This window comes from Coregonus clupeaformis, chromosome 12 (genome assembly GCF_020615455.1).
Source record: "Coregonus clupeaformis isolate EN_2021a chromosome 12, ASM2061545v1, whole genome shotgun sequence".
NCBI classification, from domain to species: Eukaryota; Metazoa; Chordata; class Actinopteri; order Salmoniformes; family Salmonidae; genus Coregonus; species Coregonus clupeaformis.
In genome coordinates this window covers 16,644,591-16,657,853 of record NC_059203.1, presented here as the reverse complement: position 1 = coordinate 16,657,853, position 13,263 = coordinate 16,644,591, and the positions used below count along the sequence as shown (strand labels likewise).

General features: G+C 43.6%; 2 protein-coding genes across 5 annotated transcripts in view; both read right to left on the bottom strand.

Annotated features, from left to right (window-relative positions):
- The window catches only part of atg7 (ATG7 autophagy related 7 homolog (S. cerevisiae)), a 126,893-nt gene extending 120,420 nt beyond the window's left edge, over nt 1-6,473 (bottom strand). The window contains exons 1-4 of one of the 4 annotated variants that reach the window (XM_041891857.2): nt 6,306-6,473; nt 4,534-4,738; nt 2,279-2,333; nt 1,719-1,836 (exon numbers count right to left, since the gene is read on the bottom strand). In XM_041891857.2, coding sequence (XP_041747791.2) covers nt 1,719-1,836; nt 2,279-2,333; nt 4,534-4,738; nt 6,306-6,311 — 384 coding nt within the window. In that variant the 5' untranslated portion in view covers nt 6,312-6,473. The other 3 variants (XM_041891858.2, XM_041891859.2, XM_041891860.2) reach the window with 3 other exon arrangements.
- Nucleotides 6,474-9,518: 3,045 nt separating this feature from the next.
- Nucleotides 9,519-12,931, bottom strand: hrh1 (histamine receptor H1). The gene is made up of 3 exons (XM_041892960.2): nt 11,933-12,931; nt 11,193-11,287; nt 9,519-11,090 (listed from the first exon to the last, which is right to left on the bottom strand). Exons 1-3 carry the CDS (start codon nt 11,977-11,979, stop codon nt 9,640-9,642), a joined length of 1,593 nt encoding a protein of 530 aa, XP_041748894.1. The 5' UTR covers nt 11,980-12,931; the 3' UTR covers nt 9,519-9,639.
- Nucleotides 12,932-13,263: the final 332 nt, after the last annotated feature.

The window sequence follows — 13,263 nt, the reverse complement described above, 5'->3', positions numbered from 1 at the left end:
AGGGGTCTGAATACTTTCCCAATGCACTGTATATACATAAATTAGGCCTTACCATGGACATACACTACCAGTCAAAGTTTGGACACACCTACTCATTCAAGGGTTTTTCTTTATTTTTACTATTTTCTACATTGTAGAATAATAGTGAAGACATCAACACTATGAAATAACACATATTGAATCATGTAGTAACCAAAAAAAAGTGTTAAACAAATTTAAAATATATTTTATATTTGAGATTCTTCAAATAGCCACCCTTTGCATTGATGACAGTTTTGCACACGCTTGGCATTCTCTCAAGCAGCTTCACCTGGAATGCTTTTCCAACAGTCTTGAAAGAGTTCCCACATATGCTGAGCACTTGTTGGCTGCTTTTCCTTCACTCTGCGGTCTGACTCATCCCAAACCATCTCAATTTGGTTGAGGTCGGGGGATTATGGAGGCCAGGTCATCTGATGCAGCACTCCATCACTCTCCTTCTTGGTAAAATAGCCCTTAAACAGCCTGGAGGTGTGTTGGGTCATTGTCCTGTTGAAAATCAAATGATAGTCCCACTGAGCCCAAACCAGATGGGATGGTGTATCGCCGCAGAATGCTGTGGTAGCCATGCTGGTTAAGTGTGCCTTGAATTCTAAATACATCACAGACAGTGTCACCAGTAAAGCACCCCCACACCATAACACCTCCTCCTCAATGCTTTATAGTGGGAACTACACAAGCAGAGATCATCCGTTCACCCACACCGCGTCTCACAAAGACATGGCGGTTGGAACCAAAAATCTCAAATTTGGACTCCAGACCAAAGGACACATTTCCACCGGTCTAATGTCCATTGCTCGTGTTTCTTGGCCCAAGCAGGTCTCTTCTTATTGGTGTCCTTTAGTAGTGGTTTCTTTGCAGCAATTTGACCATGAAGGCCTGATTCACACAGTCCCTTTTGAACAGTTGATGTTGAGATGTGTCTGTGACTTGAACTCTGTGAAGCATTTATTTGGGCTGCAATTTCTGAGGATGGTAACTCTAATGAACTTATCCTCTGCAGCAGAGGTAACTCTGGGTCTTCCATTCCTGTGGTGGTCCTCATGAGAGCCAGTTTCATCATACCGCTTGATGGTTTTTGTGAGTGTACTTGAAGAAACGTTCTAAGTTCTTGACATTTTCCGTATTGACTGACCTTAATGTCTTAAAGTAATGATGGACTGTCGTTTCTCTTTGCTTATTTGAGCTGTTCTTGCCATAAAATGGACTTGGTCTTTTACCAAATAGGGCTGTCTTCTGTATACCTCCCCTACCTTGTCACAACACAACTGATTGGCTCAAACGCATTAAGAAGGAAAGAAATTCCACAAATTAACTTTTAAGAAGGCACACCTGTTAGTTGAAATGCATTCCAGGTGACTACCTCATGAAGCTGGTTGAGAGAATGCCAAGAGTGTGCAAAGCTGTCATCAAGGCAAAGGGTGGCTATTTGAAGAATCTCAAATATAAAATATATTTTGATTTGTTTAACACTTTATTGGTTACTACATGATTCCATATGTGTTATTTCATAGTTTTGATGTCTTCACTATTATTCTACAATGTAAAAAAAAAAATTAGTAAAAACATTAAGAAAAACCCTTGAATGAGTAGGCGTGTCCAAACTTTTGACTGGGTGCTGCATGCACTGTATTTCTACGTATGTAATATATGTTTGTATGTCTATCATTGGGCCTTACCTCCATGGCTTGTTGTTCCAGCAGTGCTTTCTTGTCTGAGGTCTTGAAGGCCTCAAGTGTGTTGGTGTTGTACAGGGTCCCTGTGACGGGACAGCAGCGGGCTGGGCTGGGGCCATCCCTACATAATGGAACAGGAGCAACATCATGAACACAGGCCATATTCATTTTGTGTATCTCCATATTCCATTTGTTAGCCCTCACTAGAGAGATAGAAGACGTACTGTACCGGTCAAAAAGGTGCGATATCTACAATCTTAGAAGAAAAAAAAAAAAAAAGGCTGCCATCTAGAACCGAAAAGGGTTCTTCGGTTGTCCCCATAGGAGAACCCTTTGAAGAACGCTTTTTTTTTGTTCCAGATAGAACCCTTTCCACAGAGGGTTTTACCTGGAACCAAAAAGGGTTCTACCTAGAACCAAAAAGGGTTCTACCTAGAACCAAAAAGGGTTCTACCTAGAACCAAAAAGGGTTCTACCTAGAACCAAAAAAGGGTTCTCCTATGGGGACAGCCACATAACCGTTTTGGAACCCCTTTTTCTAGGAGTGTAGCTGTAATACTTACGCCTCAAATGCACTAAACTCCAAAGTCAGGCGAGTGGGAAGGCCGACCGGATCGCCTAGATAGAAGACAATAGACACAAAATCAGTCACAGGTATAAAAAAAAACAGGTACACAAACCAGTCACAGGTATCAAAAAAACAGGTACACAAATCAGTCACAGGTATCAAAAAAACAGGTACACAAATCAGTCACAGGTATCAAAAAAACAGGTACACAAATCAGTCACAGGTATCAAAAAAACAGGTACACAAATCAGTCACAGGTATCAAAAAAACAGGTACTTTCGCAAACCCACACAAATTGTGTCTTACAAGTAGTCTCCATTTGACTTGAGACAGCGATCAACATTGAACATGATTGAACCAAGTTAAGACAGTCACACAATGTTCCAAAAGCCAGTTTTTTTTTAGGCCTAGATATGTCATTGTATAGGTAGCCTATAGGTATAAACTCACCATTGTAGCAGTATGCACCCTTGGATATTATTTTGCAATTCTTTCTTACTAGTCTGAAAATATGTCAAATTAATCTAGCCTATGTATACAGTGGGGAGAACAAGTATTTGATACACTGCCGACTTTGCAGGTTTTCCTACTTACAAAGCATGTAGAGGTCTGCAATTTTTATCATAGGTACACTTCAACTGTGAGAGACGGAATCTAAAACAAAAATCCAGAAAATCACATTGTATGATTTTTAAGTAATTAATTTGCATTTTATTACATGACATAAGTATTTGATACATCAGAAAAGCAGAACTTAATATTTGGTACAGAAACCTTTGTTTGCAATTACAGAGATCATACGTTTCCTGTAGGTCTTGACCAGGTTTGCACACTGCAGCAGGGATTTTGGCCCACTCCTCCATACAGACCTTCTCCAGATCCTTCAGGTTTCGGGGCTGTCGCTGGGCAATACGGACTTTCAGCTCCCTCCAAAGATGTTCTATTGGGTTCAGGTCTGGAGACTGGCTAGGCCACTCCAGGACCTTGAGATGCTTCTTACGGAGCCACTCTTTAGTTGCCCTGGCTGTGTGTTTCGGGTCGTTGTCATGCTGGAACACCCAGCCACGACCCATCTTCAATGCTCTTACTGAGGGAAGGAGGTTGTTGGCCAAGATCTCGCGATACATGGCCCCATCCATCCTCCCCTCAATACGGTGCAGTCGTCCTGTCCCCTTTGCAGAAAAGCATCCCCAAAGAATGATGTTTCCACCGCCATGCTTCACGGTTGGGATGGTATTCTTGGGGTTGTACTCATCCTTCTTCTTCTTCCTCCAAACACGGCGAGTGGAGTTTAGACCAAAAAGCTATATTTTTGTCTCATCAGACCACATGAACTTCTCCCATTCCTCCTCTGGATCATCCAGATGGTCATTGGCAAACTTCAGAAGGGCCTGGACATGCGCTGGCTTGAGCAGGGGGACCTTGCGATCGCTGCAGGATTTTAATCCATGACGGCGTAGTGTGTTACTAATGGTTCTTTGAGACTGTGGTCCCAGTTCACTTCAGGTCATTGACCAGGTCCTGCCGTGTAGTTCTGGGCTGATCCCTCACCTTCCTCATGATCATTGATGCCCCACGAGGTGAGATCTTGCATGGAGCCCCAGACCGAGGGTGATTGACCGTCATCTTGAACTTCTTCCATTTTCTAATAATTGCGCCAACAGTTGTTGCCTTCTCACCAAGCTGCTTGCCTATTGTCCTGTAGCCCATCCCAGCCTTGTGCAAGTCTACAATTTTATCCCTGATGTCCTTACACAGCTCTCTGGTCTTGGCCATTGTGGAGAGGTTGGAGTCTGTTTGATTGAGTGTGTGGACAGGTGTCTTTTATACAGGTAACAAGTTCAAACAGGTGCCGTTAATACAGGTAATGAGTGGACAATAGGAGGGCTTCTTAAAGAAAAACGAACAGGTCTGCGAGAGCCGGAATTCTTACTGGTTGGTAGGTGATCAAATACTTATGTCATGCAATAAAATGCAAATTAATTACTTAAAAATCATACAATGTGATTTTCTGGATTTTTGTTTTAGATTCCATCTCTCACAGTTGAAGTGTACCTATGATAAAAAATTACAGACCTCTACATGCTTTGTAAGTAGGAAAACCTGCAAAATCGGCAGTGTATCAAATACTTGTTCTCCCCACTGTATATCTATCTCCATTTGACTTGTGTCAACATTGAAGAACCAAGTCGAGACAGACAGTCACCCCAAGAATGCTCCAAGACTGTTACTCAATGTTTCATTTCTCACCATTGTAGTAGTAGCCTTTGATATTCTTGGGGCTTTCATCCAGTCGGTAGTCGTTGAGTTTCTTCTGAGTGAGCTGGTGCCAGAAGCCTGCCTCTAAGGCACTGGAGAAGGGAGCAAACTGCAGCTTTTGATCTGCACTGTCTTTGTCTACAGACACAGAAGCCATCTCTATCACTGCTCCTGTTCGTTGATGCTCAGATACGATCTATATAAAAGACATGAGGGGGGTATAAGAGATGAGAGGGAGAGAGCACAGATGAGAGAGGGGAGGAGAGGAGAGGGGAGGGGGGGGAGGAGAGGGGAGGGGGGGAGGAGAGGGGAGGGGGGGGAGGAGAGGAGAGGGGAGGGGGGAGGGAGGGAGAGGGGATGGGGGGGAGGGGAGAGGAAGAGAGATGATTGGAAAAGAGGAGGAGAGAGATGAGAAGGAAGAGAGCAGAGAGAAGTCACTTCTCGTGACACAAATTGTTCATGACAGGAAGCAATTTAAGGAACTGATTTAGCTAATTTACATGATTTGTAGCATGTTGATTAACAATTGGACTCCATATGGGTCATCTACTACAAAAGTTTTCCAACTATTATTTACTGGAGATGTTAGTGTATAGCTAGTTAAACATTTCAATAATGTATTGTAGTGTGACTCTGGGTGTGTTGGCAGAATGACAAAGGAGCTTTTCAGTAGTGTTGTTAGGGAGGTGTCCATAGCTAGCTAACTGTCATGTGGCAACACACTATTCAGTTCACACCTTATACGTCTATGGGTATTCTACACACACACACACACACACACACACACACACACACACACACACACACACACACACACACACACACACACGATCTGACAGCTTGTATACTCAGCTGCCTGGGAAATATGAATTCTGATTATATTATATATTCTGTTTCAACAACACGATTATAGCAGCCAGCTGTGGTGTCTGGCATAGCCAGTCTACATGAAAACAGCTAGCTAGCTAGCTACAATACTTGAGTAGTCATGCTGTTCCACCTTCCAATGTGGAGTCGATTACAAGGCTCCTGTCATGCACATAACACCAAACACGACAAGTTTAACTGAGCCACACTTAGCTACATACCGCTGTTGAGCACTGGGAGAAATGTATTTACATTTTATTGATTGTTTTACCCGTGGTACACTTACCCAAATAAACCTCGCTTCCTTATTCAGATCATGTGATCGGCCGCCTGTCGTTGCCGCAATGCACTATGGGTATGTGCACAATGTTGTTGCTAGTTAGCCGTTCGCTAACTTGCTACATTTGACTGTTTCTGTTGATTGTTATGTAGCTAGCTAAATTCGGAGGCAAACTTTTGATTAACGTTACTATTACGGGCTACAACTTGTCAGTATGGGTTGCTTTGTGTGGGACAAAATCGCGTTTGCCGACTGGGTTAACGTTCGCTAACTTAGCTAGCTGTCTGTGCTAAATAGCTAGTTAACTGTCAAATGCATTCCAGTTGTAAGTCATGGCGCAAGTACCATAGAGTAAAAAACGAAAAACCAAAACATGAACATGAAACCGCAAACAATGAGGCAAGAAAAAACGGACAGAAACTTGTACGCTCCACTCCTCATCTCGCTGTTGCTGCCCGGATGAGCCAACAAAACATATAAAAGTTATTTTTTTTGCTAGCTAGCAATGATGCCTGGCTAACAAACAAGCTATCTTAACTAATTAATGAACGACAAAAAGCACCAGGAAAGGAAGCCGAGAAAAGTCATTCAAACAAGCCAAAAAGAGAGGACATACTCGCATGTGTCTTCTGTAGAAAAGAATGCTCTAGAAGTCACGTCAAATTAGGATTTTCGTGTTGAGCCACATTCCATGCACTCAACTTCATTGGTTATTTAATTGGTTGAGTTAATAAACCAACCAGCTAAACTGGTAGTGCGTAGGCAGTTTTTCATGCAGCACCAACCAAACTTGCCACAGCCCAGTTAGCTTCTAATCATTTCCCAATTATCCTAATCAATAAAGTATTCACCTCACTTTTAGCATGTAAAGATACTAGCTACATTCCATTAGGTTCAGTAGCATATTGCTGTGTCCAATTTCACGCCACCACTTATGTGCATATAAGTTAGATGGACAAGGGCCAATGGTCATCAGTAGGGGCCCCCTGACCTGTCTCCAGCCCCTTGTCCCTAACCCTTGTTTACAGTTCTGAACAGTGGATAGTTATAAACAGTGTAGACGTGGAGCTTCCACCAAATAGCCAACACTTTACAGATCAGCTCACCGTGAAGGGTTAGGGCTAACGGGGGAGGAGGGTTAGGCAGTGAATTGGGACCGGTTGTGAGTCATATATTTGGTTCCACCAGAGAGAAATAGGTGATTCCAATACACTAGAAAATCGTTGTAAATGTCTGGATGTTTGTCAGTATAGCCTTCAGAGGTAATTCTCTGTAGTCCAGCTATTCACATATTTGGCCATCAGTCTTTTTAATCCCCAATAATGTATTTACCCAGATTATTCAGGCCAAAGAAAAAGAACTATAATTATGGTGGCTTGCATGACCTCAACTCAGGATGTGGCCAACACATTATTTACAGATTTTGACATTTTGTCTACATAGAGTGAGCTATATATAATAAAATGTTTTTAGTCAATGTTAAAAAGCTACTTTTTTTTTTATAGTAGAAAGTAAACATATCATTTTTAGTTGTTTAGCACAGTGTGAGCTCTGAGTTACAGCAGTAAGGTTTAGTCTAAACTAGCTCCCACACAAATCAAGACAAACAACTGAAATAATTTGAGATGTATGTATTTTTTGTATAAATAGTTTTGGTAAGGGAAGTACAGTACAACAGTTTGCAAAATTGCATAGGCTACTCTTCCATAACAAACCACACCAGTTAGGACACTTTTTTATTGGTAATTGTAGACACATGACTGACTAAAATCAAACAAAAAGTCAGATAAGACTCCATGAAGAATGGAATGCATGGTTGCTGTTTGAGATAAGACACATTTCCATTTTCACAAAATTATTGACAATTAAGGTTTGAACTTGAACCAGATTGTATTGAAACCGTCTCTGTGCCTTTTTCTGTAGAGTTTTTCAGAATAAATAATAAATAAATACAGAATTGCAAGGCTTTCTGTTCCTTCGCAATGACATATGGCACTTACTGTAGCGTGGGAAGGATGGTGTTATGGTTTGGGTTTGATACATGGAACAGAAATATTTAGGCCTACAATAAATAAGCATTATATTCACAAAACGATACAAAGTTAAGGTACCAAATTGAGGTTACTCAAAACATTCAAGCACACATACAGTGCATTCGTAAAGTATTCAGACCCCTTGACTTTTTCCACATTTTGTTACGTTACAGCCTTATTCTAAAATGGATTAAATTGTCCCCCCCCATCAAGCTACACACAATACCCCATAATGACAAAGCAAAAACTGGTTTTTAGAAATTTTAGCAAATGTATTACAAATAAAAAAAATTGAAATATTTTATTTATTTATTTATGGTCATTTAGCAGACGCTCTTATCCAGAGCGACTTACAGGAGCAATTAGGGTTAAGTGCCTTGCTCAAGGGCACATCGACAGATTTTTCACCTAGTAAATATGACATTTACATAAGTATTCAGACCCTTCCCTCGGTACTTTGTTGAAGCACCTTTGGCAGCGATTACATCCTCGAGTCTTCTTGGGTATGACACTACAAGCTTGGCACACCTGTATTTGGGGAGCTTCTCCCATTCTTCTCTGCAGATCCTCTCAAGCTCTGTCAGATTGGATTGGGAGCGTCGCTGCACAGCTATTTTCAAGTCTCCAGAGATGTTCGATCGGATTCATGTCCGGGCTCTGGCTAGACCACTCAAGGACATTCAGAGACTTGTCCCGAAGCCGCTCTTGCGTTGTCTTGACTGTGTGCTTAGGGTCGTTGTCCTGTTGGAAGGTGAACCATCGCCCCAGTCTGAGGTTCTGAGCGCTCTGGAGCAGGTTTTCATCAAGGATCTCTCTGTACTTTGCTCCGTTAATCTTTCCCTTGATCCAGACTAGTCTCCCAGTCCCTGCCGCTGAAAAACATCCCCACAGCATGATATGCTGCCACCACCATGCTTCATCGTAGGGATGGTGCCAGGTTTCCTCCAGACTTGACGCTTGGTATTCAGGCCAAAGAGTTCAACCTTGGTTTCATCAGACCAGAGAATCTTGTTTCTCATGGTCTAAGAGTCATTTAGGTGCCTTTTGGCAAACTCCAAGCGGACTGTCATGTGCCTTTTACTGAGGAGTGGCTTCCGTCTGGCCACTCTACCATAAAGGCCTGATTGTGGAGTGCTGCAGAGATGGTTGTCCTTCTGGAAGGTTCTTCCATCTCCACAGAGGAACTCTGGAGCTCTGTCTGAGTGACCATCAGGTTCTTGGTCACCTCCCTGACAAAGGCCCTTCTCCCCCGATTGCTCAGTTTGGCCGGGCGGCCAGCTCTAGGAAGAGTCTTGGTGGTTACAAACTTCTTCCATTTAAGAATGACAGAGCCCACTGTGTTCTTGTGGACCTTCAATGCTGCAGAACATTTTTGGTACCCTTCCCCAGATCCGTGCCTCGACACACTCCTGTCTCAGAGCTCAGAGACAATTCCTTTGACCTCATGGCTTGGTTTTTGCTCTGACATGCACTGTCAACTGTGGGACCTTATATAGACAGGTGTGTGCCTTTCCAAATCACGTACAATCAATTCAATTTACCACAGGTGGACTCCAATCAAGTGTAGAAACATCTCAAGGATGATCAATGGAAACAGGATGCACCTGAGCTCAATTTCGAGTCTCATAGCAAAGGGTCTGAATACTTAAGTAAATAAAGTATTTCTGTTTATTTTTAATCAATTTCCAAACATTTCTAAAAACTTGTTTTCAATTTGTCATTATTGGGTATTGTGTGTATATTGAATAGGATTTGTATTTATTTAATAAATTTTAGAATAAGGCTGTAACGTAACAAAATGTGGAAAAAGTCAAGGGGTCTGAATACTTTCCGAATACACTATAAGTTAAAGCAGCACCAAAAAAATGAACTGAAAGGGCAACCGGCCACTCAAGGCACTGTTCAGAAAACCTTTCATCACAAATTAATGTGTAAAATCTTTTTGAACACCCTTTTGAAATTCCCATTGCAGAGGGGGTATATGAATGGGTTCAAAGTAGAGTTTATATACCCAAGCCATATCGTGAACATATGTAGGTCGTGATGTACACAGGTCTGGCAGAAAGCCATGACCATAAAGACTATGAAGTAGGGGATCCAGCACAGCATGAACCCAGCTATGATACAGCCCAGCTGCTTGGCCGCTTTGTGCTCCTTATGGACCTGAAGGATCTGGATACGCTTCCTGGACTGGACACAGAACTTCTGCCAGGTCTGCTTCAGAGTCACAGCATTGGCTACAGCGTCCGGGTTAGTACCACCATCAGGATCTGAGTTCTCCTGGGGCCATGGTGACAGGGGTGAATTCAGAGACTGGGTGAAATCGTTGTTGTGTCTCTGCACATCAGCTATCTGGGTTATCTCGCAGACGCTAGCCATGGAGTTTGGCGGCACGGCTATGTCGCTCATGGACACGTACAGTTCCTGCACATTGTTGTCGTCGTGTGTGAAGCTGAGAGGTAACCTTGACAGGTTCAAAGGGTCAGAGTCTGAATCCTGAAAAGAGTTGCTCTTTCTTTTTTCTTTTACAGTCGTCCTTAGACGTTTTGTCATTCTGAGCAGTGAATGACTCGAGTGAGAGTCTTTCCCAGACTTGGGTTCCCTGGGTGTGTTGATTTCAGCTGTGTCTGTGGAGTCGTACGGCTGGTCTAAAGTGTACTGATCAAAGTCACTGTTTTTTCCCTTCTTTTCCTTGTTAGAAGATTTGCAGGAGCTATTTCCTGTTTGGACTTTGTGTCCGATACGGTTTCCCGCCACGGAATCTGTGGGATTGATAAACTTCTCCCTCTCTCTGAAGTGCTGCCTCACAGCCGTGTAGATACGTGAGTAGAGCCACAGCATCAACAGAGAGGGAACGTAGAAGTTAAACACTGAAGCCAGAACCTTAAACCACGTAACAAATCGGAAATCAGTGTCACACTTATTTTCCATCTCCGGCTTAAGATCGACCGTAGCAATCGACCTCCACCCTAGAATAGGAATAATCCACATCATAGACAACAGCCAGGCCCCTGAGATCATAACGCTAGCTCTCCCTCTGGTCCGGTACTTCAGGTACCTCAGCGGCTCGTGCACGGACCGATACCGATCCAGACAAAGTATAAACAGACTAAAGATTGAGGCTGTGCTGGCTACGTAATCCACGACGAGCCAGAACTGACAGACGACCCTCCCCAGGCTCCACTCGTCCTCCAGCAGATAGACCAGGTTGAGGGGCATCACGGTGGCCCCGACGATGAGATCCGCCACGGAGAGGCTGACGATGTAGAGGTTGCCCACCGTGTGGAGGGTCCGCTCCTTCTTCACAGCGTACAGTACCAGGATGTTCATGATGACGGTGAGCAGCGACAGGAAGCCCAGGAAGAGTCCTACAATAGATAGGATAGATACTTTATTGTCCGTTGCTTAGAACCGAAATGGGCCTTTCCCAATATGCTCAGGCACACACAGGCACAGGCACACGTCCACACCTAGTAGGGTGTTGTGGAAGCTGTTGTGATGCTCGACGGGTAGGGTTGAGTTGGATGGTGACAGTTGGGTCTCATTGTATGGTTCTCTCAAGGTGCTGTTGAAGAAAAGACAATTACTCCCATGGCTCCAATACATTTCATACACCAAAGTTTCGACAGCCATGACAACAAACACTGCAGTGTACAAAACATTAAGAACACCTGCTCTTTCCATGACAGACTGACCAGGTGAATCCGGGTGAAAGCTATGATCCCTTATTGATGTCACCTGTTAAATCCACTTCAATCAGTGTAGATGAAGGGGAGGAGACAGGTTAAAGAAGGATTTTTAAGCCTTGAGACAATTGAGACATGGATTGTGTATGTGTGCCATTCAGAGGGTGAATGGGAAAGACAAAAGATTTAAGTGTCTTTGAACAGGGTATGGTAGTAGGTTCCAGGCGCACCTGTTTGTGTCAAGAACTGCAACGCTGCTGGGTTTTTCACGCTCAACAGTTTCCCGTGTGTAGCAAGAAGGGTCCACCACCCAGCCAACTTGACACAACCGTGGGAAGCATTGGAGTCAACATGGGCTAGCATCCCTGTGGAATGCTTCTGACACCTTGTAGAGTCCAAGCTCCGACGAATTGAGGCTGTTCTGAGGGCAAGGGAGGGGGGACTCTGTATTAGAAAGGTGTCCTTAATATTTTGTACACTCTTTCTAGAATTTCATTAAGCAGACAAAGTTGTTGTTGCAGTACCTATCTGTGGTGAAGACATCAGGTGTAGACTGAATAGAATCCATCATGGCGCTCCTCTCTAGATAACTTCTTTATCTAAGTATTATTTCTGTGAAGCACCGGCGATGGGATGTATACGTCACCCCTCCTCCTCTTCATCCTCTAGATTCCTTCACATGATGTCAGAAGTGTTGGAAATGTCAGTAGCAATCACAGCAATCTGTCTCCATGTATCCTCCCTGAGTCAATACCCCCATCAGCCAGTACTTCATCCTCCCTGAGTCAATACCCCCATCAGCCAGTACTTCATCCTCCCTGAGTCAATACCCCCATCAGCCAGTACTGTATCCTCCCTGAGTCAATACCCCCATCAGCGCGTACTGTATCCTCCCTGAGTCAATACCCCCATCAGCCAGTACTGTATCCTCCCTGAGTCAATACCCCCATCAACCAGTACTTCATCCTCTCTGAGTCAATACCCCCATCAGCGCGTACTGTATCCTCCCTGAGTCAATACCCCCATCAGCCAGTACTGTATCCTCCCTGAGTCAATACCCCCATCAACCAGTACTTAATCCTCTCTGAGTCAATACCCCCATCAGCCAGTACTGTATCCTCCCTGAGTCAATACTCCCATATCAGCCAGTACTGTATCATCCCTGAGTCAATACCCCCATCAGCCAGTACTGTATCCTCCCTGAGTCAATACCCCCATCAGCAATAACTGTATCCTCCATGAGTCAATACCCCCATCAGCCAGTACTGTATCCTCCCTGAGTCAATACTCCCATATCAGCCAGTACTTCATCCTCCCTGAGTCAATACTCCCATATCAGCCAGTACTGTATCCTCCCTGAGTCAATACCCCCATCAGCCAGTACTGTATCCTCCCTGAGTCAATACCCCCATCAGCCAGTACTGTATCCTCCCTGAGTCAATACCCCCATCAGCCAGTACTGTATCCTCCCTGAGTCAATACCCCCATCAGCCAGTACTGTATCCTCCCTGAGTCAATACCCCCATCAGCCGGTTTGAGTCCTAGCCAGCTCTATCATAGTTATACAGTATACGTCCCAAATGGCACCCTATTCCCTTGTGCACTAATTTCGACCGGGGCCCCTTAGGGAGAATAGGGTGACATTTTGGACACAGTCATTATCTTTGTGAAATACAGCTGAAAACCTAAACTGCCAGTGAGGTTGTTTATAGAACTGTACAAAGACAGTAAAACATTTAAATTGGTAATATGCATAAAATGTTGATGACGGTAGTATGATCAACTAAAGATAATATACTGTACATTTACATGAAGTTTTTGACATTTTTATGTTTACATTTTGAAAGTACTATTT